Source organism: Sturnus vulgaris, chromosome 2 (genome assembly GCF_052056855.1).
Source record: "Sturnus vulgaris isolate bStuVul1 chromosome 2, bStuVul1.hap1, whole genome shotgun sequence".
NCBI classification, from domain to species: domain Eukaryota; kingdom Metazoa; phylum Chordata; class Aves; order Passeriformes; family Sturnidae; genus Sturnus; species Sturnus vulgaris.
In genome coordinates, this window is record NC_142244.1 from 56,538,347 (window position 1) to 56,564,654 (window position 26,308).

Below are 26,308 nucleotides of genomic sequence, written 5' to 3' on the forward strand. Positions count from 1 at the left end.
GAAGGAAAAAGAAACAGACATCTGTCCTCCAGAATTACATCTTCAAGGTCTTCATGGGCCAGATTCTGCTCTCTGGTACAGGAGTGTAAATGCAAACCATCAACACAAACTTGGGTCCTCGAGCAAATGAAGAGCTTCTGGGGGGGCTATGGGCTGAGAGACTCCTCTGGGGGACAGGGTGCTCCATGACTGTGGAAAACAGACTCAGGATCAAGCCTCTGTGGTGATGGCAATAGGGAGGAAGGTCAGGAACTTGTTAGCCCTGGAAGCAGACAGAAGTCACCAGACTGAACTGAGAAACTAGAGGGAACGGCACAGCCTGTATGGGCACTATGGACAAAGGAAGATTTCTATGGAAACCTTTCCCCACAGCCAATTTCTCACAGAAGACTGGAGTTTTCTCTGATTTATCAGTGTTTTAAGAAAACTGAGTTTGGTGTGGCTGCTGAGATGAGAGAGAGAGCTGCTCTGCTTTGGGCTCTGGCTAGTTTGTGCTTCTGTTGCATGCACTTTACACTGTGATCTGGAGCAGAATTTGGCCCAGGGAAAGGCTGGAAGAGAAAAATATGAGAGAACCAGGTTTTCTTCTTCAGAATCTCCTGTTAGCTCTTCTGTGTTAGGTCAGTCTCCTGCAGTCTTCCTTCCACTCTAGCATAACCCTGTTATCAGCATGGCTACTGTGCATTTACCCCCTCACAAATGAGAACAGCATTTAACCTTCTATCTGCATCTGACTTTTGTGTGCTCGCTTTCCTAACATATAGAATAACCCTCGGGAAATTAAATTGGATCCAAACCAGCTTTCTTCCTGCTTACATCTCTCCTCCAGGAGGGAGCCTGCACTGCAATATGCCAGCACATTTGCTCAGTCAGGAAGGTGGTTCTGCTGAATCTCAGGATAAGAAAAATTGGCATCATCATTTCATACAGAGCTTATTCTGTGGGGAGGCAGATGGCTGTGGAGCCACAAAACACCCAGATGAGCAAATTCGACTGAATTTGTTTACTGCTATCCCCGTACCATGTAAAAACCATCACTGCCTCTGCCTCCCACTGGGGTGTGAGGACAAAATCTGGCTCTTCAAAGGGTGACCACTTTAGAGGGTTGCTTCCAAAGAAGAAATCCATCTGCTCAGTGAGGTGCTGTGGTTTGAGCAGATGAGCTTGGTGCCAGCCTGGACCTTCTGGGAAGGTCAAACAGTGCAGAATCTGACAATGGAGCTCCATTCTGCTGGAACCCCCAAATCACTTCCCTCACACCTTCCTGGCCAGCTCCAGGTGGAAAGAAGTGCTGTTAGCAGCAATGAAGGCTTTTTGGCAGCTCCACAGGAGCAGTCTCCCTGCCTGTGGCTGCAGGCTGGGTAGCAGAGGAGCAGTGGCACAGGCTGGCTATGACCAAACTGTGCAGCATTGGTTCCCTGCCCTCTTCAGCCCCTGTGGATGTAAAACATGAATGTAACATTTTGGTGGGTTCATTTTCCTCTGTCTCTAATACTCCAAGTGGAATAAGAGAGTAGTGGTTTCACAGCATCATCCTGGGAATCAGGGGTATTTCCTGCCCTGAGAGATGCCCCATGGGCACCCTTGGAAGATGGGTTGGTGATGGAGGGCTGTGAGGGATTCAAACTTGGGCAAGGCTATGCCACAGGAGCTTTTGACTTGAGTCCAGGAATAAATGAGACCTGGACCTTTTCTGGGGGCAGTTTTGAAGACAGCTAGTGGCAGCACCCAAAAACTGAGCCAGGTATTACGTTAATAAATGGTGTGAGGAACTGGTGCTACCGTTAAGTTCAAGTTTGCAGGATAGGTGTTTCTAATGTTTTATGAAATGTCCTCTGCAGTGGGAAGAATGGTGCCTTTCTCCACTGTGAAGCAAAGCAAAGCAAACAGGAGTTCCACTTCCACTGGATGAAGTTAATGCCATAACACTCATGAAGTGACAGGTGTTTCCACACACACAGAAGTGTAGGCTGAATAAGAGCCCAAATCAAGCAGGTTTCTAACTGACAGTGTCTGCTCTTATTATGTATTTTTTAATCGACAAAATTCAAAAGGGCTGAGAAACTATGAGAATAAGACCACTTTTTTTTTTAAGGTTGATAAAATTTATTTGTATTTTAAAAAAAGAAAAGAAAGAGAAGCTGATTGAGGGAAGACTAAAGATTTTGCACATCCTTGCTGTAATGCAATAGTTGTCCCATGCATGTGTCATAGGGAAGACAGCTTAAGGAACACCAGGGAAATGATGCATGAGGTCCAAAGAGATAATCTCACTGTGTATATATTTTCAGTAGTGTTATATGAAGATCTTAGCAGTAAAGCCTCTTCCCTGTGGACTCTGAATGCATGATAAGAGCCTGTCTCTGTGCACAGCTGACCTGTGAGGGCTACTGTCACAGATCAGCTGCTTAGCTGACTGCAGTGGCCCAGAGGTGCTGCATCAGCATGTTCAGAGTTGACTTGCCAGTCTGTGAAATGCCACCTCTGCCCTCAGACGTCACCCTTTTGGTATGTGCAGATTTAAAATTCTTCTGAGATAGAATCAGTACCCTGCATGGGGGCCTAGTGGAGATTCATGCTCAGACAAGACACACCAGTGAGCCAAAGCAGGAGTGGGGAGCAGCACTGCAGCAGCATATTTTCCTGCCAGACAGCTCCATGAACCAACAAATTAAATGCATTTGCTGTTGACATGGAATACAAAGTAAGTTAAAAGCTGATACCCCCAAATGCTTGTCTAACTGTCTATCACAGGCTCCTACAGTGCCAAGTGAATGATGCCAAGTAAATGACATAGGAAGAGGTCCCCATATGAGCACATTGCCAGCTGAAGTTTCTGCTGCTGATCTGACTGAAATGACAGGAAACCAAATAGAAGATGAAAACATAAAGATGTTTATGAAGTTGCAGTGGTGACTTCCTATAAGAAGTCTGGTTTTCAGAAAGAGGGACGTGGTTGAATAGGCAAGACAGTTGAGATGAAATGGGAATTTATAGAGTGAATAACATGGAAGAACATGGCTTTGCACAGGCCACCCCAGATTGTGATGTGCCCCCAAGCTGGGCATAGAAGCACAGTCGTGTGTGTTTGCACATGTTGCACATATTTCCTCCTGCATGCACTTCACTGCACACAAGTTCACCCAAACAAAGCAAACCCTCCTACCCAGGCAGCCCCAGTCTTGTATTACCAGCCTGTGTGGTGAAATGGTCCTGCTCCACCATGACAGCAGGGGAGAAAGGGTGGGTGGGTGTTTCCATGTCCCTCTGCTAGCAGGGCAAAACAAAAAACCTTTATTCTTCAGGAGCTGATCTGCTCTCACAGCTTCAGGTTATAATCCCTTGTGGTGACATCACAGGTACTGCTGAGGCCGCCAAGGTGATGTCACAATGAGAAGATTATGATTGTAAATGGGGAGTAAGTCACAAGAACAGATGACCTCAAAATAAGCTAATATCCTGTTATTATATAAGTGTTCCCAATACTTATAAAAATGTGCCAGTAACAAAAAATAAGAAAGAAAAAAGGTCCAATGGTCTATCAGGACATGTGAAGATGTGTGTAAAGTTGACATTTCTCACAGACCCACAGATCCTTTATTGGTGTGCCTTGCTTCTAAAAATCTTCCCACTATCTGCTCAGTTTTTAAAATCAACCTCAGGATCTTTCCTTATTTAAAGAGAAAAGCACAAAAGTTCTCCATATTTTGACATGTCCAATAATCACATACATGCTTAGTCATAGCAAAGTGTCTCAACCAAATATAATCTGTATTTTAGTGTCAAAAATATAATCTGTATTTTAGTGTCACAAATGTGTTAAGTAATTTGATCATATAAGAAGATGGAAATGTGTCCTTCCTGTGAAGCCCTCTGGGGTCCTTGGGGAGCACCATAGAATTGGTGTATATCTGAAACTATCTGATTATTACCTGCTGTATCCTTATGATAAATAGGAACTAATGAAAAAGAAAACTACATACAATTGTATCACAGAAAAGCTTTATTGCAGCTATAAAAATGATACTTTATATGTTGAGCTAAAGTCTTTGAAATTGGAAATAATGTTCAGAATCTCTAAGGCATTTTTTTGGTAGATGTCTTGTCTCCACTGTTCTGCAGGTTGATTATTTTCCGTGGTCAAGTATTTATTACCTTTTATCCTAGAAAATTTTTAATGGATTCGTTTGCTTTGATAGGATAAGAAGCACATTTAAATGCCTCTAGGGTAAATTATTTCACATCAACACTTTCAAGAACAAAGTTTGGATCTTCAGTAGGTTTTTACATTATGCAAGTAGACATTTAAGGTACTTAATACTTTCTAACCTCTAGTGCCCTTTTTACACAGAGACAGGCAGTCAGCAGGGATTAATCTGATCCTAATTAACCACAAACTCTTCTGATATTTGGTCAGTGCACAGTAGCGTGCTGCCAGGTACACAGAGGTAAACTGATCTGGATTATCTGTTGGTGTATGTGCTTCACAGAGGGAGGTGGGTGCTCCGTGACACAGCTTCAAACATGCAGTGGGGAGGCTGCTGTGCAAAGCTGCAGCTGCAAGGAAAGGGGAAAGCTCCAGTTTGAAGGCCTCTTCTTAATGGCTTTCTATCAAGATTTCATTCTCAGAGATCCATTTGTTGGTGTGGCTCCCTCCCAGACCAGATCCCTGCTCTCCGCCCTCTCCTGATGCAGGTGTTGAAGCAGAACAGAAGCTGCAGTTTATTAGAGAAGTGCTCTCATTCAGTCATGAGGTGCATAAAGAACCCCCTTGCTTTCTAAACTCCTCCTCAGAGAGGAATCTAGGTGCAGATGGATCCAGTCTTTGCCCCAAATTTTATGTTTAAAGGATTATATAGGTGTAATTGAATCTGTGTGAATTTGGACTGCAAGATTAAGAAAGGAAAACTAAATATATTTATATGAATAGAATGAATTCTTTATTTTATTGATGGTGATAATTATAATGATTAGACTAAAAGACCTTAATCAGGATGATTTACTACACAGTACAGATAGTTATAACTACTAGTGCAGTGCATATTTATTGGAGCAATATTCAAACAGCAATATTAAGCTAACAAAACAATTAGGTAGACTTTGATGTTATTCACCCATACCAACAACTGTGGGCAAATCTATTCTGCTCAGCCTTGAGGGGAGTCCCCAGTCAAGGGAGGAGTCTCCACACACACTCCTAGAAGGGCTATAATAGATGTGCCTGCCATTAAAAACTGAGATTTCAATTCCATGGGAACAGTTGCCCTCTCTGAGTCACTGATGTTGGGAGGGGATGGTGCTCCACTCTGCTGGGCTTGATCCATCCTCTGCTAAGGCAGCAGAGGAAATTGGGGACATGAGGTGGCAGGGAAACCTTGCTGCAGAGCCAAAAGAATTCCTACCCAGTGTTAATGCTGGGTTCTAACAACTCTGGCTCTTGCTCTCCCTAACAGTGGCATGGCCAGCTCAGCACTTGAATAGGGATCCAGGATTCTAAGATAAAAATTTTCTGGGAAGGACAGAACAGGACTTGCTGTCTGCAGGCTCTTCACAGACCCTCTGCTCTGTGGGACGACAGCTTTTGAATTGTTGTCTTGTTGTGATGGTCACCCAGGCCTGATGCATCAGATCAAGGCAGGCTGATAGGGTCACCCTTACAGCTCAGGGGAACAACTTTAAAATTCAATTATTTACTCTATATTGTTGCAAATGTTCATACAGATGTCAAGAACAAGGAAATAACAGAACAAAAGTCAGGGGAGAACAATGTCCCAGAAATGGGATCCTGAAAAGTTAACTTGCTGATCCTAGCTAGCACAAGACAAATTCACAAAGGAGATACATGGAATTTCTTTAGTTAAAGTGGTGACCAGGGCACCCGCAGTCCTCTGAGCATAGTGAGGTTCCCTGCTTGGGGTTTACCTTTGTTCAGACTGCTCCAAAGAGTAGAGCCAAAAGCCAGCTCAGGCCATGGGAGTAGGCAAGCATGTACTCACATGAACAAGTGCTGGTTTCCAGGGTAGTGTTTGCTTTCCAAGCTCATTCTTCTCTTTTTCCCCTCAATTCTGAAGTATTCCTCTCTGAGGCATGGTAGCTCTTGGAGATTAAGAGAGGTAAAATAATCCCCAGAGATGCAGTAATTTTGGGAAGCTGATCTCTCTTGTATCAGTGTGCAGCCTGCCTGGTATGCAGCCATTAGCTCTTTCTGACACAGCTGGAGACAGGCAGGGAAAGAGAGCTGACTCCAAGCTGAGCTTTCAAGGCTGTAATGCAGAGCCAGTTCCTACAAAAAACAAGCACTGCCTTCTCCTCCTTTAAACAGAAGTCTGCTGGAACAGGCATCTAATAAAATAACATTGTTTTGTTTACATTTCTCCACAGTAAGCAGGACTATATTAGAGCTATGCTTGGTGACACAAGGTTATTCTCAATTTTTCCTTGGGAAGACTGGGACATCATGTGGTTGAGGGTCTTGTGTGAAGCCACACAGAAGGCATGTGCATTCACTACAGGATGGCTGCAGATCTTCCACCTGGAGTTGTTCCCTGTGCACTTTTGCCCAGAGATGCCTTTCAAGGTGAGACTCTCAGCACTGCTGTATTCCCAGCCCCCGAGGTTGTATGTTTGGAAACAGTGAATCTGTTTTCTGGAATAAAACAAAATTAAAAACTATCTGTTGAACTACCTTGTTTCATCATGCACACTGCTAGTAATAGAGAAGAAAAAGTGTTAAAAAGCTAATTGGTCTGGTGAAGGTTTCTCCTTCAAGGGCATGACCATGCATTGATTCTGCTTGAGATGTGGCACAGCACATATGAACTCTTCATGACTGTTGTAATTAAATGTAAAACCTTCATGTCTCAGGGCTTTTTTTTCACCTCATGCTTAATGTCTGTTTGTTGCTGCTTGGTCTCATAACAACTCTATTAATTAGGAAAAAGTGTCAAAGGATCAGCTAATGAATGAATGGATATTGAATTAAGACATTTTTCTTTTTCAGTGTTTCTTTTCTTTTAGAGATAGAACAGCTACAGCCATCTTCAAGTGCTCTTGTCAAATATGGGTACATTTAATGTTGCAGTTCCTTGAAAAATAAGACTTCAGCATTTCAAGAAGAGAAAAAAAATATTCATAGATTGTTTGAGGGAAAAAAGAAAGCACTAGCAGTTGTCACAGTGTCAAAATTAATTATTTTGGATTGATCCATTTGCCTTGATCTTTATGACCCTCAAGAATTTCAAATACTTCCCAGTCAATCATTTAAATTCCTCAGCTAAACCCCATACCTCATTAAATAAAGAAATAAGGGAGGGTCTTGATATGCTTTTCTTTAGGCCTGTCACTCCAGAGTATGAAAATACAGATCATGGCATCATAAAGTATTCTCAGTTTTCTTTTCAAATAGCAAAAAAAGTTTCTTTATACAGTTCATCACATTCTCTTCAGTGACACTTTCTTGCTGGAACCTCTTAAGACTAACTCTAAGTACCACCTGCAGTGGTGGAAAGAGACCCTGAGACACTGAATTTATTGGTGGCTGTGCTAATGTCACCAAACAACAAAGGACTGTTGGGTGAAAGGCAAAGGGAAAGAAAGGAAGGATATATTTAGAAGACATATATTGAAAAAATGTAAGATGTGTGTGAACTTTTTTGGGTGTGTACTGACTTCTTAAAGATTGAGGTCCAATGGAAGTATTGCAGAATGGGAAGAGGACTCAGAGTATCAGACTATGGGATGGTGTATATTATATCCAGTGCACAGATGCTGTACTTTAGCAATGTTCAAACTATGCAAACAGATTCATTTCATATCCATCATCTATTTCAACCCATCATACACCCCTATTGATACATAAAAGACAAGTCTTGCCCTGATCTGTGTTTTCCCATGAAAAATAATTTCTCATCTGAGAGTTCAGCCTAGTTTTGTTCCTGCTTCAAGATGGCATAGCTGGTTTGTTTTCCACTTTCAATTTTTCACCTTTCATCTGCTTTTCCCATTCTCTCATGATGCAACAAGAAATACAAACCAGAATCTGAACCTAGAATGCTGCACAGGGGAAGCTGAAGTCAGAAGCAAACCAGAGCCATTTATAAATCAAATCTGAAAAGTATTTTGCTGCAATTTGTGTCTCACGTTATTGTGCACTGTGATAACTAAAAGGGGAAAGGCATCAAACACTCAGGTTGTAAAAAGGCTCAGAGTGCTGGCATTTGAACTTAGATCCCAGAGAGAGCCCAGACCTCTCAAGTTTCTCTCCCCCTAGCAGGTAAGACCTCAGGCAGCATGGTGGCCCTTGTTCAGATCTGATGAGTTGCCCCTGGCAATAGCCCTGCTTCCCCAGGACAGCGCTGAACTCCTCCGGTGTGTGTCACATCTTGCACCTTCATGTGGCCCACGGGGATGCCCCTGCCACATGCACGTACAGCTTGTGTGGAAATGTGCCACACCAAAGCTACAAAATTTGCCAATCTGCTTTCTTGTCATCCTGCTTGCCTCCCAGGCAGCACTTCCCAAGCTCTGGGATAAAAGTGTCCCGTTGGGCAACATCAGGGGAACATCACCTTGCACTGCCACAGCAGTTCTCAACCTCAGCCAGAGCAGCTGATGCCCTTCAGCAGGACCTGCACTCTTGTACCTGTGCTTTCTGCCCCGTGTAAAATCCAGATTGCGTGTGGCATCTTCAGTGAAGCTTCCCAGAAAAACAATCATTATTTCAGTGGAAAGCTGTTGCTCAATCCCTGAGACTGCTGTTCCCCAGAGTCTAGTTCTGAAAACCAGCAATAAGAAATATGATTGATTGTTATTTCTATTACCTTTGGGAGAATTCTCTTATGCAATTTATTTTAATTTTATTTAATTTATATAATGTTTTCTAGTAATATTTTTCTCATGTACCCAGAATCTTAACTCCTGTATCACAGATTGCACTCTGCTGTCTGTACATCTCATCCATCCATATCTTGTCTTCTTTTCTTTTTTTTTTGCCAGCCCTTAGATGATTGCACATCATTTTCAGAAGATTTCACACTTCTGGAAGTCCATATGGTTGTCAAAATCTTTTCTGATGCCACTTGTTTATGGCTTCAAAATAATCAACATAGATTCACACATCCTTTTTTTTTTCCTCTGTTCCTTCCCCATTTTGTACACAATTTGAATAAGATTAATTCACTTTTCCTCCAAATGATACTGCCAAAGTTAACACATCAGCAGAGAAGACTTGGAGCAAAAATCTGTTCCATCTTGCTATGCTCTTCATTCATGTCAGACTGAAATCTAGCTGTCACTCCAGAGAGCAGCCAATTTTTCTTTGGGCCATCTACCAAAAATGTCATCACCAGAAAATGTTCTGATGACCTGGCATGTCTAAGAGACAACGACCCTCCATTGCAGAGAACAGAGCACACCAGCTGCTGCATCCCTGTGGTGTTACTGAACGCCTCCCAGGGATGCTGAAAGCGGAGTTTTGCCCCTTGCAGCCTGCTAGAGGTTAAGGTAAGTACCAAAGCCAGTGGATTTAGTGAGGAGGTGCTAAAGAGAGGAGTGAGCAGGAAAAGAAAGGAGCCCTGGGTCCTGCCCTGCTTCATTCTGGACATGGAGCTGCAAATGCAGCCTCAGAGTTGAGACCTGTCTGGAGGGGTGAGACAAAGCTTGTGTCAGGGAGCTGGTGGAGATGGAAACAAGGAAACAAGGAAACAAGGAAAAGAGCATCTGTGGGGACAGGCAGCATGAATCCAAAAGAACCCATCTGCAAAGAAAGTGGTTGGAAAAGCAAACCAGCCCAGAGTAAAGATTATCCTGGAAACCTGGAAGACACTGTGCACTTGGGCCCTGCTGACAACCTGACAGCTTTAGCATCCTTATCCTCCAGGGCTGATGGCTTCCCTGCACATTCCCTATCTCATCCTAATTCCTCAAAGAACGGGATATTGCACAGCCCCACGTGCTTGTACTAGCTCACAATCTGAGGCTAGAAAATTCCCATCTTTCTGCTCCTCTCCTGCCCTCTGGCTTGTCCCAACACTATCCTGACCTCATGGCCAGCTCTCTGGCAGTGGCACACTTGGCAGTGGTTGCATCTGTTGCTGCCTCAGGCAGCCCCAGAAGTCCTTCCTTCAAAACTTCTGCAGTCTTTACACACATGGCAGGGTGGCCACTAGCATCCTCACCCATCCTGTGGGAAAAACATAGGGCAATCAGCTCTTGAATGAAAGCAAGGCAGCAAAGTGTCAGGGAGGGAAACTTGAAGGGCAGATGCTGCATTTCTGTGGCTTTATGTGGCACAACAGGGGGACACTGTAGTCAAATTCCATAAGCACTGGCACAGAGTAATTAGTTAAAGCTTTGCTTTCTTGTGACAAAAAAAACCCCAAAAAGTAGGGAAAAGTGGGACTATAACCATATAATGGTAAACCATGTGAAAAAACCCCTCTTGCTCCTAATCACAGCCCAGCTTAAATAAAAATATGTCCATGCAACAGTTAATTCATAGAAGCAAGAGGAATTATAAAATTGGTATTATGTGTTGCATTCTTAGAGAGTATCTGTCCCGGGCAGCCCTGTCCCCAGGTTCATTACACCTAAGGGGCAGGAGCTCTCCAGTAGCACTGCTAACCTCACAAGAAGCATTGTCTTGGCAGGAGTTGGGTCATACTTAGCAGATTATCTCCGTACCAGGAGGGCTGAAATTTTCATCAAAGTAAACAGAGGAATTCGTGACAGGCAGCCGGCTTACCGTGCCGTGCTCAGGGGCTCGCTCACAGCGGATGCTCGGCTCCATCCCAAGAGCAGCCCCGCGGGCTGGGGAGCAGGGAAAGCCACGGCAGAGCCCTTCGGGTCATGGAGCCGCTCACTGGGTTATCCCTGGCTTATCCTGCTCCCCAGATTCCTGCGGGAAGGGAGGGAGAGCAGAGCAGCGGAGCGGCGGGGCGGGAGCGCAGCGCGGACCCTGCGAGCAGCCGAGGCTGAGCTGCAGGGCGGCGGGGGGATCAGGGCACCCCGAGCCGGAGCCGGAGCCGGAGCCAGAGGGTTCCCCCGGTGTCCCCCGGTGCCACTCGGGCTGGCAACCCCGTGCTGTCCCCTGGGCGCGCGGGCACCGCGAGGTGGCACTAGGCGCTCGCGCAGGCTGGTGGCTTCCCGGGGTGGCTTCCCGGGGTGGCACACACACAGAGCCCGCACCCCGCGCCGCCGCGGCCCCGCCGCTGGGAGCGGGGCGACTCCTGCCGACTCTCTGGCCATGGCCATCGCCGTTTCATTGTGTGCCGTCAAGTCGGCAGCTTTCATTTATGACAGGCAGATTGGATTAATGACCTCCACCCACCAAGCTATTTTCCCATTTTATGCACCGTATATTCAGGAGGAAAATGATCAAAAAGGAAATCTGATTAAAACGCCAGCCGTGCCTTACTGCAGGAGGCTGAGCCACAGCAGGGGCAGGATGCACCTGCACAGCCGCGAACCCCTCTAAAACTCCCGTTCTGCAGCCAAATTGAAGCAACACTGCCTATCTGTAAATGGATTAAAAAAAAAAAAATAGCAGCAGTTTGAACACTGTTTTTGAGCTCCAAGGCCAGCCCAGCACGGTTTGAGTTGCGTCCACACCGTTCAGGGATGCCCCCCAGGTCACTGGGCACACCGCATCGCTGCTGGTCTGCCGCAGGATCTGCTCAGCTCTGGGACACAACCAGCCCACTGTGCACTGCTTAGGATCTGCTGTTATCCGAACTGAGGATGCATTGCAGCCCAGCTCAGAGGTGATTTTTACAGCATGACCCTGAGAGGCTGAGTTTCATGTTGTGGGATGTCCAAGGGAACATAGGATGACAGGAAGATGCAAAAAGCCTGGTGGGAGAATGCTGGACACAGAGAGGCCAAAGCTTGATGTAGCCTCTTCCATAGTGGGAACAGTCCTAAGGATGAAGGGCTCCACCAAGAAGTGTCTTGATGAAAGCTGCTTGAAGTGGTCCAAAACAGAGACAACGAGAAATCAAACAACCCAGTGTCTGAACCTGCTCCCTGTCCCACTTCCATTTACCACTGGAGGCATATTCCACCACAGGATTTATGTCTTGGAATGCTGCAAGGCTTTCCAAAAGAAGCAGTTGGACTCCTCCACAGCTACCTTACAACCCGCTGGTTCCTGAGCCCAGGGGGACACAATCCTTCCCAGCTACTGAAGGCAACATGGCCCAGAAGCCTGCATTGACTTCTGGAATAGAAAGTGCTCAGTGAAACTGTCTGGGTGAAGGCTGCAAATAAATATGTCTCACTTCTCATGTAAGGAATGAATTCAGTGCTGCTCATTGCCCTGAGCTGCTGTGGAAACCTGAGAAATTGAGAGAGATTCAACAAGAAATCTGACAAATTGAGGGAGGATAAATCCATTGGTAGCACAATGTAGCAGTTGGTCCCACAGTGATCTGAGCAGTTTTTGGCTCAGGAAGTCTGGACTCTGTGTAAATTTAGCAATTTGCACTATGCTGAATCCTGGAAGCTGGGAAAGAATGCCACAGAGAGGATTGCTCTGTACTCAAATGACACCTGGACTCAGATGAGAGACAAGTCATTAACCAAACAGAGATAAGTTTGAGGATTTTTTGGGTGGGGGAAGAGTCAACATGGTTTTATAAAAGGAAATCACACCTCTTAAATATTTTTGGGGCTTCAGAAGGCATCAACAAATAGGTGTAGAGCTAAGAAGAGTTTTCCAAAGCCCTTCATCAAAGCCTTTACAGGAAATCCTGCTGTGATGGTTTAAGAGGTAAGGTTATGTGAATAAAGGGCTGATTAAACGGCAGGAAACAGAAGGTAGAAATAAATAGCCAGCTCTGACAGTGGAAGGAGGTTGGCAGTGGAGTCATGCAGGGATTTGTACTCAAGCTTACATTGCTCAGCATGACTTAAACCTCAAAAAAGGGGGGCTTTGTGAGATGGGAGTTTGTTGAGGTTATTAAGCACCCAAGACAGTAAAGATGATGAACAACAGAGGAAGCTACAGAAAAATCTCACAATAGACAGCAATTGGGCAATAAAAAGGCAGATGAAATTCAACGTAGCTAATTCTAAAATTAATTACATTTAAAAAATATCTAATTTTATATACATGATAGTAGGGTCTCAACTGACCTCTTCTGCTTGGGAATTGGATTTTAGGGCTATGTAAATATCTATGAAAAGGGTAGCTCAGTGTTCAGCTGCAGCCAAAGCAGCAAGTTCCATTACAAGGAGAGAAACAGAGAATAAAATAGAAAACACCTTCAAGCTGTTTTGTACATTTGTACAGTAATCTAATCTCCAAAACCTATATGTATTTATGGACCTTCTAGTTCAAAAAGCACACAGAACAGAAAGGTAACAGAGGGGTAACAAGAACAAACAAAAGCATGGAATGGTTTTCCTATGAAGAATGAGTTACTGGGTTAAGACTTCTCAGCTTGATAGGAAAAACAGCAATCTGATTTCTGCAGTAGATAACACATGCACTGCTTGAAACTGCTTCTCAAGCCCTTTGTGAGCTGGGACTGTCTGTCCAACACCTGAGTAGCTCTATTCTGTTGGGCAGATGGAATGGCCAGTGCTAAAGCTCAGGCTGCTGAACCTGGAAATCACTCCTGGAAGACCTCAGCACTCTCAGGATGTAAAAGCAGATGATTTAGAGATATGATGAGGCAGTTGGATCCAGAGCTCTCATGGCTGGATACAGGTTCTTTATGGAAGGGTAGAAGGTGGTGATGAGGTTTGTGCTCTAAGCAACTGAGTGGCACGAATTTGTGCATTTTTGTGAGGGAGCAGAGGGTGAGAAACTCAAGAGCTGATGGGTGAGGAGAAGTAACAAAAGGGATATTGTTGTGGGCATCTCCCACAACTCAATCAATCCAGAAAGAAAGACAGATAGAACCTTCTTTAAATAACCCAGGAGTTATTCAGGACAGGCTAGAAAAGTTCCTGTCTTCTGTAACTGGAAAAATCTGCTAATTGGAAAAACCTCTGCCTTCAGTCACAAGGCTGTCACTCACAAGACGTTCTGCTAGGCCTGCCATGTGTCTGTATCTAGCAAAGTTTTAAGGAGAAAATTACTAATCACACTAGAAGACTGAGTCAGGGATGCAGAAAGCTGCACATACCCAAGTCCACGGGGCTGGCTGGGCTACCAGTGACAGTGCAACAGAAACTGGCCAATGTGATGGCCATGACTGATACACTGAAGGGCTGGGCTACCAGAGACCTTCACTGGCTAGAGAAAGGTGCCAGTCAGGACCTCACCAAGTTTAATAAAAGCAAATGCAAGCCCTACACCTGGAGGAAGCATCTCCTGGCTAGGGAGCAGCTCTGAAGAAAGGGACCTTGGAGTCCCAGTAAGCAGCAAGCTGAACATGATTAAGCAGGGCAATCTTGCAGTGATAAGGACAACAAGATACCGGGTGTTTTAAGCAAGGGAGCTGCCATCAGGTTGACAGAAATTCTTCTTTCTGCCAGCTGAGCACTCATCATCCACACCCATACATCTGTGTAGAGTTTTGGGATCGTCAATACAAGAGTGATATTGACAAACCTGAGAGAGTTCAGAGGGTCAGGGAGTGAGAAGACCATGGCTGAAGGAGCAACTGCAGTCTTCCAGCACCTAAAGTGGGATTATAGAGAAGACAGACCCTGGATTTCTCAAAGATGCTCAGTGAAACAAGAGGAAAAGATCACAATTTTGGACACGGGAAATTCTCACTGCAGATTAGGAAGCAATTCTTCGCCATTACAGTGGGTAAGCACTGGCACACGTTGCCCAGAGACACTGTGAAATTGCCACCTTTACATACTTTCAAATCTGACCAGACAAGGTCCTGAACAACTTGATTTAACTCCAAAGCTCAAGGCTTGAGCAGCTTTGTGCCTGCTTTCAACAGATGCTTTGGACTAGAAGACTTCCAGAGGCCTCTTCCAACTCCTGATGTCTCTACAGCTCTGTGCCATAAAATATATATAAACTCCACAATGTTAAACCATAAAACCATAAAAACCAAACAAAGCCAAACCTATGCAGCTTTGCATATACAACATAGTGCTGACATGCAGATGTGTCCCATGGAGGGAATAAAGAAATGCATAATAGGTAACAGCACACACCAATGAAAATAAGAGGAAAGGATGATTATGAAAACCAGTGTACCTCAAACAAACCCAGATGGGATTTAAGCATGCAAGATTACCAATATGCGTCACAGCTCCTATTTCATCATTCAGCTTTACTAGAGAAAATGATGTACAACACCACAGTGAGAATCAAAAGACCCAGTCTGCAGAGGCAAAACTGAGTGCAACAAAAATATTTTTGCTGTGTTTATTTTGTAATTATCCCACCAACACACACCACCAAAAGCTGTAGAGCTTGTGGCACTGCAGTCATTCTGGAAGCCTAGTTAAAATACTCTGTATGTCTGCAGTACTTCATAAATGAACATGCAGAAGGTTATGTACAATTGACTTTTCATCTCTGTTTTATTTCATAGACGCAATGCATTCTGAGGTGAGGGGAGAAAGTTCAGAAAAAAACTGCAGTTCTCAAAATACATTGTTGATAATTTAAGGAAATCAGTAAGTAAATGCCATGAAACTTGTGCTTATTCAAGTCTCTGAGGAGATGAGCCCCTTCTTAAATAATGGGAAGAGAATTAATGAAGCCTACCTTCAGTGAAACACGCTTCATAATCTGGCTTTTTTTTATAGACAGAAGGTTTTCTGTACACTATCACCTCTGTTTCTCCTGACAGTAGGACACTTCTTTTTTCACATGATTTGGTTACAAGCATCATCAATGTAAACAATTAAAACTTTAATCTCTACTTAGGTATCAGTAAACAGAACAGAGACAGAACCAGTGGGGACAGTACAAATGCAGTCTGTGGGCACTCATTTGGCTCTCTTCCCATCAGGATTATTGTGGCAAAATCCGGAACTGCGATGCTTGTGGAGCTGCTGGTTAATAGCACACTTGAACCTCATGACTGACACTTGAGCTGTCCTGTGCTTCCCTGTGGATCTCCACTACCAGTGCTTCCTGCCACAGCAGGCGACAGTCCCCAGATGTGATGGACTCCTTCTAGAGGCATGCCTTAGCAGAGAGATAGTTCAGAGCCTCCTCTTCAAGAAAAACCCCAATCAGCTTTTGTCAGGAGTTTCAGCAGTTGTATGATGCCAGGATCAGACAGCTACATCAGCTCAAACAAGTTTTTTATTTCATGTCCAGATTAAATGTTATCTGTATTAAATATTGTGAAAATACCATGATTATGGACAGAAAATGATGAAGCATAAATTTAAACCCATGGACGCTGACTGTCCTAGACATCACTGTTTGTATGGTGAAATGCAAGCTGATGGAAAAAAGGGCTAGTCTGACTTCACAGTGTTTTATATATATTTTGGCAGGGTACAAACAATAACATGGGAATACAACTTTAGATAAATCAGGTTCACGTGTTCCAGGGGGATTTGATCTAAAGGCCACGACAGTCAGAGGAAAGAATGTGTGGGGTCTGAAGGAGCATAGAGCAGGTAAACACACACACACCATGACAAATTCTTCATTAGAGCTATTTTTGGTCCCAGAAAGAGAACAGTTTACCCAAAACTGCAGTAAGCCTAAACCATTTTAGAGGGCAGGAGAAGGCTGGTAATCTTCTGTGCTCTTCACCTTGAACAGATCTTCCTGTTTATTCACTGTGTTTAGCACAAAAGACAAAGTCTACCCCTGGTAAATGCTATGAAAGCATCTCACAGAGAGGAGACTTTGACCTCAGTTTATTGCCTTTTTTCCTGTGTGAAGAAAACAACAGCAAAAGGAAAAAGCCTTGACTATCCCTCTGGCCTCTTCTGGACTCGGGCTGCAGGTTCCTCTCCTAAAAACCTGTATTCATTTTTCTCTAGATTTTCTTCCAGAATAGTTTGTAAAAACCATGCATTTACTTAAACAGGCTGGGGGAGCTGTTTCATTTTTTGTAACTATTATTTACAGTATGTGTGTGTGCTTTTTCACCTTTTTTTTTCCCCTCCAAAGCACAGATTATTTTGATTAAAATTACCTGGTAATGCAGCAAATATCATTCTCTGAAAACGAATTTTTATTCCACACACCACAATGGTAGGTCTTCAGCACTTACACCATAGGTTACACCCAGCATTATACATACACCTTTTAACACAGTCATTTCCCCAGTGGCTCAACCAGATTTGTGATCAGTGACACTTGTCAACCAAAAACGTAACTTTTCAGAACACGCATTACAAAATCTGTTTATATGACTTAAATCCTGCTGAAGGTACTTAGCTGTCATAGTAGCAGCTTGTCACTTACTTTTTTTAAAACACCAATTTAATTAGAGCAAAACAGGTTATCAAAAATGCATACTTTAAAAACATCTTCTGAAAGCCAGAAAATTTGACTTGTTTTCCATTTGGGGAGAGGTACTCAAGAAGAAACAAGTTTTATCCAGAAAGAAGTATGTTTGCCCTGGAAATACGAAGAATAAATTTCTGCATTAATTATTTTTAACAGAAAAATAACAACCCCTTAAAAAGCAGGGAGCTGTCTTTTATTTGGGTCTAATGGTGTAGAAATACATAAAAAAGCTGTGTTATCTTCCTTGGTTTGTATTCCAAAAAGGTAAGTGGTACTGCCTGAGTTAGAAGTAGCAAACACAGGTTACTCAAGTTATCACTGTCTGTACAAGTGGTTCAGAAAACAGTCCAGAGGGCTCCCTTCAATCTGGAAAGGATGGGCTTTCTGGGTGAGGGCGCTGAAAATGTTCTCTAAGGTTTCCCTTTTGGCACTTTCTTCATTCTGGTCTGTCCAAGTAAGAGATACAGTGGAATTTCCTCTTCCCTGGGGAAGGAGTGACACTTCTTCCAAAGAAGTTTCTATAAATACATTGGCAGCAACAGGAGGGCTAAGGAGTCTCCATTCTTTGCTGGATGCACAGGGTGGAACAGTGTCAAGGGATGAGGAAAATGCTGAGATACCTAATGCTTTTTTTGCCTCAGTATTTAACACCAAAGCCAGTTGCCCCCAGGATACCCAGCAATGACAGCTGGAAGTTAGGGATGAGGAGCTGAGTGAAGTCCCCATAATCCTTGAGGAAAGGGTAATGACCTGTCCCAGTTAGACACACATCTATGTGCCCTGATGTTATGTACCTGAGAGTATCAAGGGAGCTGGCAAAAGATCTTACCAAATCCCTTTCAACCTTTTCCAGCAGTTTTGGTTTACTGGAGAAGTCCCGGTTGACAGGAAATTAGCAAATGTAATGCCCAAGAAGGGTTGGAAGGATGATCTGGGCAAAGTCAGGCCAGGCCTATCAGCCTGACCTCAGTACTGGGGAAAGTCATGGAGCAGATCATCCTGAGTGCCATCCCATGGCATGTCCAGGACAAGCAAGGGCTCAGGCCCAGCCAGCATGGGTTTATGAAAAGCAGGTCCTGCTTGACCAACCTAATCTCCTTCTATGACAATGTGATCCACTCAGTAGGAGAGGGAAAGTCTGTGGGTGTTGTCTATTCAGAATTTAGGAAAGAATTTGAAACTGTCTCCCACAGCACTGTTCTGGAGAAACTGGCTGCTTGTGGCTTGGATGGATGGACTTAACTGAATAAAATTGGCTGGATGGCCAGGCCCAGAGAGTGGTGGTGAATGGAACTAAATCCAGTTGGTTGCTGGTGACTGGTGGTGTTCCCCAGGGCTCAGCACTGGCACCAGTTCTGTTTCATATCTTCATTGATGATCTGATAAGTGGATTGAGTGCATCCTCAGTAAGTTCACAGATGACCAAGGTGGGTGGGAGCGTTACTCTGCTTGCTGGAGGGCAGGAAAGCTCTCCAGAGGGATTGTGACAGACTTGATCGATGGGCTGAGGACAGTCTGGACGAGTTCAGTAAGGTGAACCAAGAGCTGAGTCCTGCACTTGGGTCAAAACAATCCCATGCATTGTTACAGGCTTGGGGAAGAGTAGCTGGAAAAGGACCTGGGGGTGCTGGTCAACAGCCACTGAACGTGAGCCAGCATGTGCCCAGGTGGCCAAGAAGGCCAATGGCATCCTGGCCTGTATCAGGAATAGTGTGGCCAGCAGGACTAGGGCAGGGATTGACCCCGTACTTGGCACTGATGAAAGCTGCACCTTGAACCCTGTGTTCAGTTTTGGGCCCCTCAATTCAGGAAGGACATTGAGGAGCTGGAGCATGTCCAGAGAAGGGAAATGGAGGTGGTAAAGGGTTTGGAGCAAAAGTCTGATAAGGAACAGCTGAGGGAACTGGGATTGTTTAGTTTGGAGGAAAGGAGGCTCAGGGGTTACCTCACTGGTCTCTACAACTACCAGAAAAGAGGCTGCACTGAAGTGGGGGTTGGTCTCTTCTGCTGTATCTTGAGTGAAAGTAGGAGAGGAAACAGCCTTAACTTGCACCAGGGGAGGGTCAGATTAGATATTAGAAAAAAACTATTAATTGAAAGGGTGGTCAGACCTTAGAATAAATTGTCCAGGGAGTTGGAGGGGTCAGTCTCTGGAAGTGTTCAAGAGGTGTCAGGATGTGGCACTTGAGGATGTGGTTTAGGGGAGATTATGGTAGTGCTAGGTTGTCACTTGGACTTAGATGATAGTGAAGACCTTTCCAACCTGGATGTTTGTGTCATTCTGCCCCTCTCACCACTGCCCGCCCTCAAAGGATGGAAGGAAAGTGTTTCCTCACAAGAAACTTCTTGCCTGCCCCTACTGGGGCTGTGCTGCTGGGACCTGCTGTGCTTAGAGCTGCCTTTGGGACCTGTTAAAGGGAAACAAGACCCTTTTCTTTACCCACCTTTCTTGAGTTAAGGGAATTTCTCAGAAAAGTTAAAGCAGTTTGGTTTCACAAATTAGTCTTCATTTTTTGCCAAATTAAAATGGAATACTATGTGCCTCTTCTGGCATTTCCTTCACCACCAGTCCAGGGGCTTGTAAGAAAACATCCACCTTGAGTTCCTGTGCAAAAGCCTCTGTGCTGATCATATTCTCCAGTACAAAGATACAGGGTGCAATCTCAGACTTTTCACTCAGACATTTTACTGAACCCAGTTTGGGAATGCCAGTCTCAGAGGGTTCTGAATATTTCCTTCAAATATTTAACACACTTCTGCATCACCTTCTCCTCAGCAAGGAACCTTCTGTAAGCTCAGGGTGGACCCATGGCTGTCATTCACAAGTAGAACATGTTTCCTCTGGAAGGTGTAAGATAGAGAAAGCTCAGATGTAAAATTCTTCTTCATTAACTGGTGAAGCTGGGCAAACACGATCATCCAGAGAACAAGGAGCTGCTCTCAAGGGCTGTTTGTGTTGCTCAGAGAGAGAAGCTGACATGAAAGAGCTGGAAGACCATTCTGAAAGAGAAGGCAGTGAACCATCAACTGACTCAAAAGTATTGCACATGGCTGATACAGGCCTTCCACTGCTGGCTGCCTGTTTAGCCCTACTGACAGTTTGTTTCTGTGATGGAAGAGAGTCTTCCAACTCACTGCAAAATCCATTAAGGGCAGAATATGCAGAAACCACAGACAGGTCTGAGAAGGACAGCTTCATCCCTGTGTCCACATCAGTCTCTTGGGCATCCTCCAAGTCATCAACGTTAAGCCTGGGGCTGCATTTCCATGTTTTTAACCTGCTTGCAGGTGACCCAGTGCTTAAAAACTGAAATGGTTCACGGAAATGAAATGTCTCTGACGCTGAAGAGGAGTTCACCGTGGGCAAGCAGAACAGAGACTTACTCCTTTGAAATGACCAAGAAATGCTGGAGGCACTCCTGGATCTGCGTGTGAAGTCTCCTTGATCACCTTGTCTCAAGTCCTGCTGGGAGAAACCAAGATAATGACCAAGGCCATTCGTGTGATGTATTTTTTTTTGACCCATTTCCTGTGGCTGTTCAGAGACTGATCGGTGGCTCTGAGGAAGAAAGGCTGGCAGAGTGGTGAAGTGGGAATCTGTTGACACAGATGGATATGGCTGCTTGTTCTGCTTTGCAGACTTCCTGCACCAACTGTGTGCTTGCTGCAGTTGGGAGAGGGAGAGAAGAAGATCACATTAATACAGAATTGGCAGTTTCACATCCCTAGGTCTCCATTCCTGAGTTGTTACTGCAAATAATTAGGAAGCAGACTTTAGTCAGCATGCTTGCAGCAAATGTTTCACTGCAATAACAAAGACAAACCACCCTTCCAAAATCCCAAATATTTACATAAAGAACCTCAAAGACAACAAGAATAAATGGTAGAGAAGCCTTGCCTTGTGGGCCAAACTACACTAGTTTGAATTTCTCGCTTCCTATTGACTTACTCAGATTTATTCATATTCTGTCTTCCAACATTACTACCTTAATGGACAACTTAAGAAAAAAATAAAGAAATGGAAGAAGTATATTATATAATTATAATTTCTCATTTCTTCCTTACCTTTTTTTGTTTTGTCCTCCTTTAAAACATAGAAAGCCTTCAGCAAGCGAGCTCATTATGTCTTCTCAATGAGAACTTACTACTTCTTTCAATTCTTCCACATTTTCTTTCTTACTTATTAACTAGCTCACAGTGACATTTCAGACACACATTCAGTTTGCTTGTAGACATCTAGACTGAAGACCCCAACTCACAGTTAAGATCCAAATCTGGACCTGAATCTCAGTCCCAGGATTCAGTTGCCTACCTGTCAGATACTCAAGCATTTGAACAAGGAAAGCAGCTGTGACAAATGATGAGCCAACATCCTTCTCAAGAAGGAGCTGGAGCCAGGTGGCTTTCCTATGGAACTAGACACTGATGTCTGGGTCACTGAAGTGTGTTTGAGCACTTGTAAGGTTTTTCACCTTTCCCCTTATTTCAATGAAGCTTTTAGAAATTAGCCTTTCAAAAAGTTTAATTTAAAGTCTTCTTAATGCAATTTCTCGTGTAATAAAAAATGCTTGATCTCTGCTCCAAAAGGTACAGGAACAAATGGGACAAAGTGAAAGATCATACTTTTGAGAATAATCTCATCTATGAGACTTGTCAGTTGGAAACAGGAGAGGATAAAGACCTGAGTATCCTGATCTCTTTCTGCTTTTAAAGCAACAAGGCTGTGACAACACAGTATTGGGTAGTCTCAAGTGAGTTGAAAAAGGACTGCAAGCAATACTGCCATGGCCTCATCTGGAATACTGCACATGATTCCAATCACACCTATGTGAAAAATAATAAATTTGAACAGAAAAAGATGGAGCCACAGGAAAAAAACATCCATTAAGAAAATGGAACCACGAACTAATAAAAGGTTTCTAATAACAGAAGTAGAAGAATCTTCTGGGGTGAGTAATGGATAAGGACAGAGCTTGTTCATTTTACCAAAGAAATGATATGACATGACAGAAAGAGCTGAGACCTGGCAACCAAGGAGGTTCTTTGTACTCAGTCTCTAAAAGAGCTCCATACATTGCTGCTTCTAACATCTTGCTAGTGCACATCACATTGTCTTAGTGACCCAGATCTGTCATAACCATCTTCTGATTTTTATTGAAGTGATTTTATAGGCAAAAAAAGGATTTTCACATCTGCAAAAAATGCTTGGTTCTTTCATGATCTCTTACTAGACATTATAGGACAGCCAAAACCATAGAAGTTCATTTAGATGCTGTAGATAAGTAAATATACATATGTAAACTATATATATATATATATCTGTAATAAGGTATGTTAATTCATAACCTATTTCTGTGTAATATGGTAAGCTGTTTCCCTTAATGTCATAAAGAATTATATGAATGAAGAAACTGAGAACAAAAGAGTGAAATACAATGAGTCAGTTGTCAACAAAACATTAGCCAGAAATCATGTAAGACCTCTATAAATAACATTATTTTATTAGTGCAAAATAGAGCCAATTTGTTTAAAAATCACTTTGCAAGATAAAAAACTTGTCCATGAGGAAAATACCAGCTGTTTCTTAACTAAAGACATTTTTGGATAACCCAGAAATAAGAATCTGACTTGCTGACAGTCCACAAACAGACAACTGCACTCTTTTGATGTGTTTGACCAAGAAAACACTCATTATATTTTGTTAGCATTAACAAAAGGTACCTTTTTTTTTTCTCTGCAGTAGCTCTGTTATGATATTCACTGCATGAACTCAACCACCACACTCAGTGAATCAACAGAAGCACCTTCAGAACACTTCTACTTCTCAGAAAGAAACTAATGTATTGCCTCACCTTATCTTATTTTTACGCTATACTTCTGTTTTTGGAGATTTAAGGTGACAATTTGGCAGATCAAGCATCCACAGAAACAAAGGATCAAAGCAAGTGCAGTCTTCCTGTTTGTGAAAAGGATGGGACCACTGCTGGCACCTTGGAGAAAATTTGAGCTGAAAACATAAGGTTTTTGGGAACAGATTGATCCTTGCACTGCAGAGAGCTCTGGGGCCAGTACAAAAGCCTTGCCTTTACCTTGTGCAGGCCACACCACCTGTCTGCCACACACACATCAGGCAGGGCCCACAGACATCACAAATAAGATTTAGCTGTCTGCTTAATACAGCCAGTGGGGTCTGGAGAGCAATTCAGCTTTCCCTGAAAGAATTCTTGTGTTTGGTTGGTTAGCTGAATTGCTTTCTATGTCCTTGGGCTGTACTGAGTACACACCCATCGACTACAGGGACAACACAGACTGTAGCTGACAACCTGCTTTAGGTAAGACACTAGTTTTAGGGTTTTGCCATTTTAAACCATTTTTTCCTAGTTCTTTTAATGTTCCTGCAGACAGATAGAGGCATTTCATTTTACACAAAGTATTTGCTGTTAATCTTGCTCCAGGGTCACAGCTCCTGGTCAAGCTCAGCTGGCCTGGCAGGAGGTAATGGTGGATGGTGAGGAGAAGGGGGCAAGCACAGCCTGCCCCCAGAATGGCTGCCTGCAGGGAAGGTCAAGTGACATCACTGATACAGCTTATTTCTGAGCAGCTGAGCAGAAGGAATGCTCACCTCGATCATTTTTGTTAGATGAGTTAAGATTTAGAAGACCTATTTTCCAATGCTGCAGTTCATTATATAGGCAGAAATGGGAAATTAAAAAAATGGAGAGACATTATTTTAATACTTTCATTTTAAAGCAACGTAACCAAAGACTTTCCTGGCTGTGAGAACACCAGACAGTACAAGCAGCAGTAGTGAACTACAGGTAGAACCCTGTACCACAGGTAGTGTGTCAGAAGCTCCATCCCATGAAATACTAGTGACTAAAGATTATAGGCTAATCCTGTACTGTAGAGAACTGGATTATGTGGACTAATAAGACTTTTCTATATCTACATTCTCTAACTTGTCAGAGATCATAGAGAGGATTCAATGATTTAGCCAGGATTAAAAGTCAGGCAAAACTAGCTCGTTGTCCTGTGCCAAGGCCATTGACAGTGCTCCCCTGTGCCACCCTGGCATGGCACACTGAGCACTGCACACAACCTGTGCATGCACCAAGACCACTCCTCTTCAGGCTTTGGAGAAGGCTTCTCTGCCTCCTTAACCGTGCCACCGGCTTTGAAAACAATTGCATCTTTTCTGAGTTCTTTTATTTTTCAAGTCCTCATGGTCAGCCTTCTCCCAGCTTGCTAATGCTCCCAGCATTGCCTGTTGCCTCCCTGCTGCCTGGCAGAGCCTGCCTGGTACAGCCTTGCTGTCTGCAACAGGCACAAGCACCAGGGAGGTGCCAGGGAGGGCATCAGTCACCTGAGAGGACAAAGACACAATGCAAAGTGACACGTGGATTTTGACAGAAATGCCAAATGCAGGAAGATAGGTTTGTCAAACCTTGCAGCAAACCCGGCCACTGACTGAACAGATTAGCTCTCTAACAGAACAGATTTTTTCATCTGGTGTTAATCTGCTGCTCATTTATAATCTCTGCACAAATCTTTGTGAAGCCTGGAGGGATTAAGAGTCTTTGTGTTTTACAATGGGCTGCAGAAGAATTTCATGATGAATATCCGGGAATGCCATAAACAACTTGGGGTGAACCTTTCAGAAATGCACTTTCAACTTGGGCTGCTGGGACCTAACAGAAAAAGATCCATGAGTGTTGCTGCAGTCTATTTTAAGTTAACTGCTTTTTAAGAAAGTAGATAGAGATCTCCTTAAGCATTATCTGCATTAAGAACTGCCAGCAAGGCTTTGCTGAGGTCAGGACCCAGCCAGCACAGCAATGACATCACCATCTCGAGCCCAGATTTTGCCTGCCTTGCTCAACAGGACTGCAGTGGTGTTCGTTTAATTGTATTAAAACCAGTGGAATTGATCCAGGGAAAAAAAAATCAACACAAGAAAAAGTGGCAGAGATTAGCCCTCAGGTTCATCATAGTAAGTCTTACTTGAAAGCCAAATAGTCAGAAGCACAGCATTTCAAAAGCACAAAATGCACAGATTTGATTTAAAATTGAACCTCTTTGAAAAATGGCTTGTAATGTGTTTACAAAAATATATAAGTTGAATGCTTTGTAACACAAAAGATATTCACTCTCAAGAATTTTTGCTGGGTGTATAAATTTGTAAGGATCCTAGTGTGCCACAGAACTTAACTGAGAAAGTACCTTAGGCTGAAGAAAAACAAGTAAAAATCTCTTATATGAGTTAGTGATTGATTCTCTATGCTCCCCCAAAACCCAGACATAGCATTAAGGACAACCAAACACTTATGTCACATAAAGGAAAGGAAAAAATAGATTAAAATATTTTAAAAAACAGGAGACTAGTATTAGATGTGCAGATTAATTAAATCAGTTCATGGCACCTCCCTCGACTGAGTCAATTTTTGCTCTGAAAGTATGTCACCAGTTTCAGAAGAAAACAAATATAAATTTTGTAAAGGTTCCCTGTACACATCCTTGCCTGTCATAAGACATAGAATGGTTTGGGTTGGGAGAGACTTTAAAGACTGTATAGCTCCAACCCCCTGCCATGGGCTGGGACACCTTCCACTAGACCAGGTTGCTCAAAGCCCCATCCAGCCTGGCCTTGAGCACTTCTAGGGATGGACATCCACAGCTTCTCTGGGCAACCTGCTCCAGTGGTTGCTTTTCTTGCCTTTCTTTCTCTCGGTGCTCAATTCTGCTCTATCTGCAATATTAAGTATAATAATTCAGCAGGATTGAAGGTCTTTTCTCACCCCCATTTCCTTTCCTGCAGACTGAACTGTTCTCTGCAAAAGTGCCCTTTCTTTGCCTGTTTTTGTCTTTTTGCCTTCTCTGACCCTGGCTTAGCTGTCCTTCTTTCTCTTTTCCACT

At 43.6% G+C, this 26,308-nt stretch overlaps 1 protein-coding gene across 1 annotated transcript in view; it reads right to left on the reverse strand.

Moving 5' to 3' along the window:
• Positions 1-15,808: 15,808 nt before the first annotated feature.
• The window catches only part of FAM124A (family with sequence similarity 124 member A), a 41,856-nt gene continuing 31,356 nt past the window's right edge, over positions 15,809-26,308 (reverse strand). Inside the window, exon 4 of the mRNA XM_014868850.2 lies at positions 15,809-21,059. Within this exon, the coding sequence (XP_014724336.2) occupies positions 20,262-21,059 (798 nt within the window). The 3' untranslated portion in view covers positions 15,809-20,261. The remainder of the gene's footprint in view (positions 21,060-26,308) is intronic.